We start from the raw sequence: 8,608 nt of genomic DNA on the forward strand, positions 1-8,608 counted from the left end.
GCTCGGTGTGGAGGTCCTGAGGCAGCTCGGGCTTGCGGCGCAGGAGAGGGCGCTCCTTCTTCGGGTCTTTCTGGGCCTGGAATCACAAAGGGAGCGGGTTGGCTCCGGGCTGAGCCCACGGGGGGGGGGGGGGGGGGGGGGGGGGCACCTGCTTCTGCACTGCAGGCCAAGGGCAGGTGCGGGGGGAGGGGGGCCCACACTCCCAGGCTGCCGGGGGTGGGGGCAGGGCGGCCCACAGCCAGCAGCTGCTGTCCCGGCTCCGGTGGGGAGCGGCGGGGCGGCCCTGAGGGCGCACCGCGTGGGGACTCGGGGTTTCGTGACCTGCTACCAGAGCACCTGTCCGTTACAGAAGCATTTTACAAGCCGGTGGCCGCCTTTGCAGGAAAATGAATGAACAAACAAGAGTTCTAAACTGAATTGAGAGCTTATGAAAAAACCTTAAACTTCTAACAAGTTTGGAAGAAAGATACTTGAATTGAAAGGCATTACGTGGGTCACACGGGCAGGAAAATACTTCTGAACTTATAGAAATAACTGTCGCCCTGAGACGCCTGCCGGGGCGAGCCCGCCCTCGTCGCTGCTCCCACACGCCCGTCAGGCTTAGACTGTGGCTTTACCGACAGAAAATTAAAGGAATGCCATCTTCGCGCGAGGGCTTAGACTCCTCCACAAAGGGGCAAGTGCCGGGTGTGTTGAGGCCGGGCGGCGGCCTGGGGGCACCACAGGCTGGAGGCCGCTCGGTCTTCTCCGGCCCCGTCAGCTCCCGGTGAGACAGGCCAGCACCGGGCAGGACCCGGCGTCAGGCAGCTGTCGCGGTGCGGGGCGAAGCGCACCGGCCTGAGCAAGAATCGGGTGGCTGAAGCCGCACCCGCACGCTGGCATCTTGGCAGAGCCACTGTTTCCTCAGGGTCTGTGCAAATCGTCTATGGAAACAGCCACAGACCAAGGTCACAGAGAGCTCTGCGGACGTCGTTTCAGGGTCACTGCTGGAACGGTGACGTAAACGGCATTCTCTGTTGGCGGTGACGGCAGACATCTTGTCTCCGGCCCCGGGACACGAGGGCTGGATGGCCTCGGGCTGTCTGCGCGGCTGCGCACTGTGCCCTCCCGCGGTGGGGGGCACTCGGAAACCCACCCTGACTGTCCCTTCCGTGTTGAGCGTAAAGATAAAGTGAAGCGAAACAGAACCTGAACTTCCACACACTTGAAGTATTGAATTATGGCCGAACCAGGCACTCCAGAGAGAAGAGAGACTTGAAAAGGCAGCAGCGGCACCCAAGTGTGGCCAGTCAGCGCCAGGGGAGGATCGCAACGGCCAGCCAGGCCTCTGCAGGGCCAGGCAGGCCCCCCCAGGACCAGCCCCGCGGGCGCCAGCTCTGGCCCAGTGGCTGCGCAGCAAAACGTGGGCGCAGGCAGGGGCCGGGGAGACAGGGCGGCACAGACAGGCTCGTGCGATGGTCACCCAAGGGCCAGGCCTGCGGGAGCACGCGGCAGGGAGACGGGCAGACCGGACGGACGGACGGACGGGCAGCGGGCCGGGGTCTGGACTGCGGGGTGCCAGCGGGGGCCGCATGTCAGCAGCAAGTGGGCAGAGGCCGCTGGGTGGGGCCCACCTCACTGGGCATGATTTCACCGTTTAACTTAGGGTAGAACGGATCGGGACTTCTCAAGGGGCCACACGGCTCTGTCCTTACTACCGCAAGCTGGAAAGGAGGACCCGAGGGGCGCCGCGTGGCGCCGGCGGCCGGAGGCCCGGCACGCTGCGCGGGTCAGCAGTACCTGCGCCGCCTCCGTGCGGCTCTACGCCTTCCTTATCTGCGTGCTCGACACTGCTTTTCTCCCGACCGACTGTCAAAACGAGAATTGCAAACATTTTAAACGTCTCCGACGTAAACGGCATTCCCATGAAATTTACTCGCTTTCTTCAGACGCTCTGTGGAGGCGAGGCAAGTGTCTCGGGGGGACTCAAGGCCCGCGTGGGCTTGAAACTTCGGCACAAACCCCAGCCGGCTCCGCTCCCCAGCAGCAGCCCCGCCCGACGCTCGCCGCGCTCAGAGTGGGATCATCGGGGAAAGTAAAGTGGGCTGAGAGTAAATTTAAGAAATTAAGCCCCTCACACTGCTAAATGTGGGGAAAAAAGCTGAACTTCAGCTCTAACTTGGGTCAGTCTGGTGCCCAAATCACTCTCCTGAGTTTCCCCACCCCCGGGCGCCCCCTTCTGCAGGAGACGTTCGGGGAACTTCGGACTGCGACCCAGAACCCGGCGGAGCGGCCGGCGGTCGGAGCACGCGAGCCGGGCACCGGGGCTGTGCTGGCCACGTTTCAGCGGCTTCACAGAAACCTCGATGCCGCCTTAGAGCCAGACACTGTTAGCTTCCCGCCTTCATTGCTTCTCAGTTGTTTTGTTATTCCAGGTCTCCTGCATCTTCGATTCCAGATGGATGCGTTTGTCAACTTATTTTTAAGGAGCTTGCTGGGGTTCTGACGGAGGCGGCTCTGGGCAGAACCTGTCTCTTAATGGCACCAAGTCTGTGGCCCTGGAATTCGATCTAGACGAATGTAAAACTCGGGGTGAATGGTACAGAAAGCTCGGTCCTGTGGTCGAACTTCAAGGTCACAGAATCAAACGGCAAGTGGGGAGCCCCCCTCCTGGCCTTCGCTGCATCCCAGTGACCCCTCAGCAGAGGCCCTCTGGGGCATGGGGGTCAGCTTGTGGGGTCCTGGCTGGAGTCCCCCAAGGCTGCCCCATTCTGGTCTGCTCCCGGCTCCCTGAAGACTCACCACACACCAGCCCCCGGGGAGTGATGCCCAGTGCCCGGACGCGCCGGAAAGCACAGTCCTGTGGCCTGAGGAGACCCGAGTGGCGCAAGCACCTGGCAACCACTGCTCCCGAATCCACAATGAAGATGTAGCTAGAGGTGGTTGCGTCTGGGTCTGAGCCTGGGGCTCCCGAGAGCTGTGCCACCATCTAGCGTGGCCACTGCGGCCTGTGGCCACCGCTGGGCGACACCACCACGAGGGTTCAGACGCCTGACACCTGGGTCGGGGGGTGGAACTGACTTGAATTAAAAATAAATAGCCCCCCACCCCCCCGCGCCCCAGACTGAGCCATCAGGCCGCCAGCTGGTGCGGCTCACAGGACGCTTTTGGCCACTCTCATCCTAACCCATCCCCAAGTACACTTTGGATCACCCTTGTTTACACGGGCTAAAAATGGGGCGCTGGCTGGGGCACACAGGCAGGCACCTGTCCCACCCCCTGCGCCGGTTCAGTGCTGAGTCTCTCTCTGGATCGGGGGCTCTAGACACGTCCCAGCATGGTGGAAGCCAAACCATGGGGTGGTCCAGGCAAAGCCCCCGGGCATCGCCCAGGGCCTGCACTCTGCTGTTCAGAGAGGACAGCAGGCCCCGCGCTGCGGCCACCACCAGGGAGCGCCGGAAGGGCTGCCTGGGGCCGGCCGGATGTTCTGCGAAGCTTGCGGCTTTTGGCCCAACCTCACACTCCTTGAGAGGAGTTAAGCAGCGAGGCCGCTGCTGTTCAAACGAAGGCCGGCAGCCTAGCACGTGCTGACCCAGTGTGGCCCGCCAGGGCGCTGAGGCCGGGGCGGGCGCGGGCGCGCTCACCTGGCGAGCCTCTTCGCTCACGGTCTTTCTCAGCATCTGTGCATCTTCCGAGAAAGGCCCATCTGTCTCCACGGCCACCGCGGCGCTCACGCTGCTGGCTTGACTATGCACTGCGTACTGCAATGCAAAGTGGGCGGTCACTGGCGGGCGCCGGGCCGAGCTCCAGTGGCCTCGCCCTGGGGGGCCTGCCCCTCCGCACCCCCGCCTGCAGTGTCCCCGCCCCGCGAGGTGCTGACCTTCCCCGGCCACGCTGGGGTGGGGAGCGAAGCAGGCCCTGGAGGCCGCCTCCACGGCCCGGTCAAGGCCGCCTGTCCTGGACTCCAGCCCTGCCCAGCCCTGCCCAGCACGGCCCTAGCACCGCGCCTCGCTCCCTCTGGAGGCCATCGCTGAGTCTCGCTCCCTTTCACCCCGTTTTCTTGCCCTCCCCCCATGGTGAGCCCCCTTCTTGACTATGCTACACCCACATCCGCCCTGTCTCTGCGAAGTGACAGCTCTCACTTCACTGCAGCCGTGGCAGCCCTGTGGCAACCCCGTGGCAGAGGGCGCTGCAGGCCAGGCCCAGCCCAGGCCACCGCCAGGCCCCCCGGGCTCTGGGTGCATTGAGTCGCGCAGAGTGAGCCCATGGGGTCCAGTCACCCCATGTGACATGGGCGGTTCAAGGGGGCTGGGGCCAGCAAGGACGAGTGCTCAGGGTCCACCTTCTTGGTGGGGTGAGGACAGGCTGCAGGCCGGCGGCAGACCCCAAGGCGCAGTCTCCTGTCACACTATGCCCCGGAACTGAGACCCCCCCCACACCCATGCTGTGCACCCCGCCTCTCAGGCCTGTGTCCGCCTCCTCCTCCGGCCCTGTGAGGGTTTCAGCTTCCCAGCCCGGGCTCCCTGGACGTGACGGGTACAGCAGTCGGCCCCACGCCTGGCCCTCCCAGGCACTGGGGCCGGCCCCACCCTTGCCATAGGGGCCAGCACAGCTTCCAGGAGGCCTGGCCGTCCACTTCCCGCACTGTCCCACCCGGCCGACCTCTGCTCCTCCTCCCAGCACCCACAGGCATGCTGTGCCTGGCCTGCACCCAGTCGCCCCCACGTGGCACCACCAGGCCATATGAGCCGCTGAGCTGCCACTCTGCTCCTGGAGAGAGGGTCCTGAGACGCAAGGCTGCCCGCTGCCCACGCTAGAGGGAGGCATCACGCCAGCACAGCCCCTGCCCACAGCGACGGTGCCACCCACTGGCTTTCCCGACTCCTCGCTCTGCCATGAGCCTCTTCCCAGCGGGGAGGGCGAGTCCCTCGGTTGCGACCCCAGGCGTGGCCTCTGCCCTCTTGCCCAGGCCGTGACACTCACCCAGCCCCCCCTCACACCTCTGCGCACCCTCAGGGAGCAGACTATGGCCCCCGTTGGGCCCAAGGCCCTGGCCACTGTGTCTTGTCCTGGCTTTGGGTCCCCGGAGAGTTCCAGGACTGGGGTGAGGGAGCCGGCACCCATGGGGAGCTGGGGTGGGGCGGGGGTGCTGGTCCTGGGAAGCTCAGTCTGGCAGGACAGACACTACGGCAGGCGGCTGCTATGTTGACCATTTCAGCCTTTGGCTACTAGAGAAAAGGGGGGGTACTTTCTGTGGAGCCAGCCAGCGGCCAGCGGGAGCTGGGCGGGCCTGCCGGGGCGCGGGCTCCTGGCTGAGAAAAGTGCCCCAGGAGCCTGGCCAGGGCCGGCCGGCGAGGGCGCCGAGGGAGGGCAGGGCGTTCCAGGAGAGAAGCCCCACGGCGTAGCTCTGAAGCGCAGCCCGCCCGGGGGGCCGTGCGAGACGTCCCCCTTCGCGCCACCCCGCCACGGTCATGGCGTCAGCGGCGCCCCCCACCCCGGCCTCTACTGGTGGGTCAGGAAGCGCACGGCGGTACGAAGCAGCCCCTGTGCGTGGTGACCAGAGCCAAGCCGAGCACGACGCGGAAAGTGGATGGCGGCGGCCACGAACACTCGCTGCCACGGACGGGCGGGCGCTCTGTGGGCTCCTCCGGCCTGGGCCCGGCCCGAGCCCCGCGACTGCAGAGGCGCAGCACAGCCGGGGGAGCAGCACGGAGCTTCCGGAAGCGCCCAAGCACACGCCCGGGCTCGGTCTCCCTGGCAGTGCAGCTCCCGAGCGAGCCCGGGCCCTCGCCCTCCGCCCCCGAACACATGCTGGCCTCACGGTGTCTCGGAGCCCGAGGCCCGGGGCCCTGCTGCCCAGCGAGGCTCGCCAGGACGCGCTCTCCATCCCACAGACAGGTGAGTGAGGGGCATGCAGACGGACACGTGGGGCCAGACTTGGGGTTCAGATGGGACCCCACCGCACAGGCGGGCGCACCCCCGCATTCAGGCTGTGACGTGTGAGCGAGACGCCAAAGCGAGAGTGACTCGGGCGCCCCGGGCGGATGGGGCCCTGCGGTCAGGGTGCCGACAGGGCCCTTTCCGGCCACAGGGCCCCCGGGCGCTCCGAGGGGAGGCAGGGGCAGCCAGGCCCGCCCCGCCAAACCTGGCCCGACGTGGGTCACGGCCGACACCAGCGTCTTCGGCGGCTGCGCTCGGAGGCAGACGCCCCGGGGCCGCCCCGGAGAGGCCACGCGGGCTCACGGCCGCACCGCGAGCCCTGCGCGGGCACAGGCGGATGCTGCTGGACAAGACGGGTCACCTGTTTCAGAGCCGGCGGCCCGGGGCGTGACCGACTCCCCGGCTTCGGGCTTCTGCTTCTGCCCCCGCGGCAGCCTCAGCAGAGCAACGGTCGGTCACAGCACAGGCCGGCGGGCGCCGGCGGTGACCGTGCCGCCCTCACCAGGTCACACGCGTCTCTCTCAGGAAGTAGACGGCGCCCAGGCGGGCCCACGACCACAGGGGCGCAGCCGTCTGGACACACCCCGCGCCGGGGCCCCGAGTTAGTGCCGCGTGGGGGGCCCGCTTCCGGCGCAGGCAGGGTGGGGGCCGGTCGCTGAGAGGGCCAGTGGGCCGGGAGGCGCCGGTCAGCACGAGGCCGGCGGGGGCTGAGCCGCACCCGCGCCGCTCCTGACCCTCTCGCGAGGGAGCAAATCACGGCTGGGATTCCTTTTTACCACAGCATGCTCACAAAATTAGTTATTTTAAAGAAGGAAAAAAGTCAATCCTGTGGTAAAAATTTTGTGGGGCAAAATAAGTACTTGTACAAAAGTTGAAAAGTGATTTTATTGCAGGATTTCCATATACAATGTTAGTGCAGTCTCTCCCCAGGTAAAGCCACATCCCTGTCTTATAAAATATTCTCGCAATGCCCGGGACGCATTCATGTCACTCTGTTTAGTACCTGGGGGTTTGCTTTGGCTAGATTTTCTATTTTAACCCACGCTTCTTCTCGCTCTTTCATTTTTAGCTTCTCTCTGAAAAACAGCAAAACGTCATTGGTATTAGAGAGCTGTGCTGGGTGCAGAGGCCCAAGGCCGAACGCCACCGCTGTCCCCTGGCCTGCTCCTGCTGCTACACCCGGGCGCGGCTGGCCGGGGCTGGACGGGCCAGTCAGCACGCCACGGCCGCGCTCCCAGGGCTCAAACGCCGGCGGCGGGTGTGGGGCCACGCCCCCTGCTGCTTCTTCCTGGGACGCGGGTCACTGCCCAGCACTGGGGGACCCCCGGGGCCGCCCTCCCTCGAGTGACGCTTTCAGGGCCCCGAGGACACGTAGCCTGGCCTGAGGCCAGGACGGCCGCGCCCGCACCCCACCTCACTTGTCTGCACCCCGTCTTTCTGCTCCGCCTGCTCGCAGTGTAGGCTGCAGGGCCGGGACTGTGTCTGCTCTACTCACTGCTGCTGCCAGGGCCAGAGACCGAGCTGGGGCCCAGCGAGACATGGGGGCTAGCGGGCGCCGACCTTGGCGCCGGCTCACGGTGGTGTGGGACCAGCAAAGAGTAAAACTCGCCACTGGCTGGCCGGACTCAGCACACAGGACCCGAACACGTGACCCTCAGGACCTGGCCGTGTCCGCCGCCCCGGGACACGGATGGTGGGTTCCAGACCCCACGTCTGTGTGTCGGCATGGCAGCCACGCCACGCCGGGTGAGGCGAAGAAGCGCTTCTGCACCCAGCCTGCCTCGGCGCGAGGCCGCGGGCCTGTCCCGGAGCCCCGGGCAGCGGCCCTGCGGCCGCCTCACACTGCAGCGCTGGCTCCATCTGCTGTCTGAGCGGGACATCTCCTTGCCCCCTGCAAGGAGGCTCCCCGGGCGCAGGGCCAGGGCAGCAGCGGCGCGAGGGCGCGACTTACTTCAGTTTCTCTGCTTTGAACTGCTGGGTACAGTCGTCGAAGAGCTTCTGGTTCATCTCCATGAAGAGCTTCAGTGCGTTGTAGATCAAGCCGTGTATCGTCCTGCAAGCGACACCTGGAGTGAGAGCGGCGCCCCGCGAGGTCTGGCTGCCCCGTGCTCTGGTCTGGGGCCCTCGCTGGACCCGCTAGCAGCAGCCAAGAGCCCCGGCTCGGACACTGAGTAAAGCCCGTGGACGCGTGGACAGATGAGATCGAGAGAAGCCTGGCATCGCGAGGAGACGAGGCACCGCCTGACTGCCAACTGCGCCGCGGCAGCTCCGCAGCAGGAGAGCAGCCGCAGTCAACCGACCGGCCGGCGCGCTGCCCGGGCCTCCTGGCCACCGCCCCGGGTGAGCACGCTGCTGTGGGCCGGGATGCGAGCAGCCCCACGCAGTTGATGCCACAGGTGGAGCCGTCCCGCTCGGGTCGGAACCACACCGTCCGCCCAGATGACGTTGGGGCCACGGGAAGAGCGCTCTTTGGGGCAGACAGGACGGGAAAGTCAGCCGCGGCCCCCTCAGGCCTCAGCTCAGGGACAGCACTTTGCGCGACAGGCCGGGAGACGCGCTGCTCCAGCAAGGCCCACTCACGTGTGCCTGGGGGCGCCCGCAGCGGCCCCTCCCCACTCCCAGCACCAGGCAGTGTGAGGCCCGGAGCCTGCCCGCAGCGGCCCCTCCCCACTCCCAGCACCAGGCAGTG

General features: G+C 66.3%; 1 protein-coding gene across 1 annotated transcript in view; it reads right to left on the minus strand.

Annotated features, from left to right (window-relative positions):
- LOC105853571 overlaps positions 1–8,608 on the minus strand; it is an 11,462-nt gene continuing 2,854 nt past the window's right edge. The window contains exons 2-7 of the mRNA XM_012724375.1: positions 8,220–8,386; positions 7,871–8,055; positions 6,923–6,995; positions 3,624–3,740; positions 1,780–1,848; positions 1–76 (exon numbers count right to left, since the gene is read on the minus strand). Of these exons, the coding sequence (XP_012579829.1) occupies positions 1,801–1,848; positions 3,624–3,740; positions 6,923–6,995; positions 7,871–8,055; positions 8,220–8,386 (590 nt within the window). The 3' untranslated portion in view covers positions 1–76; positions 1,780–1,800. The remainder of the gene's footprint in view (positions 77–1,779; positions 1,849–3,623; positions 3,741–6,922; positions 6,996–7,870; positions 8,056–8,219; positions 8,387–8,608) is intronic.

The sequence above is a fragment of the Condylura cristata genome, unplaced genomic scaffold (assembly GCF_000260355.1).
Source record: "Condylura cristata isolate star-nosed mole 26May11 unplaced genomic scaffold, ConCri1.0 scaffold00013, whole genome shotgun sequence".
Lineage (NCBI taxonomy): Eukaryota > Metazoa > Chordata > Mammalia > Eulipotyphla > Talpidae > Condylura > Condylura cristata.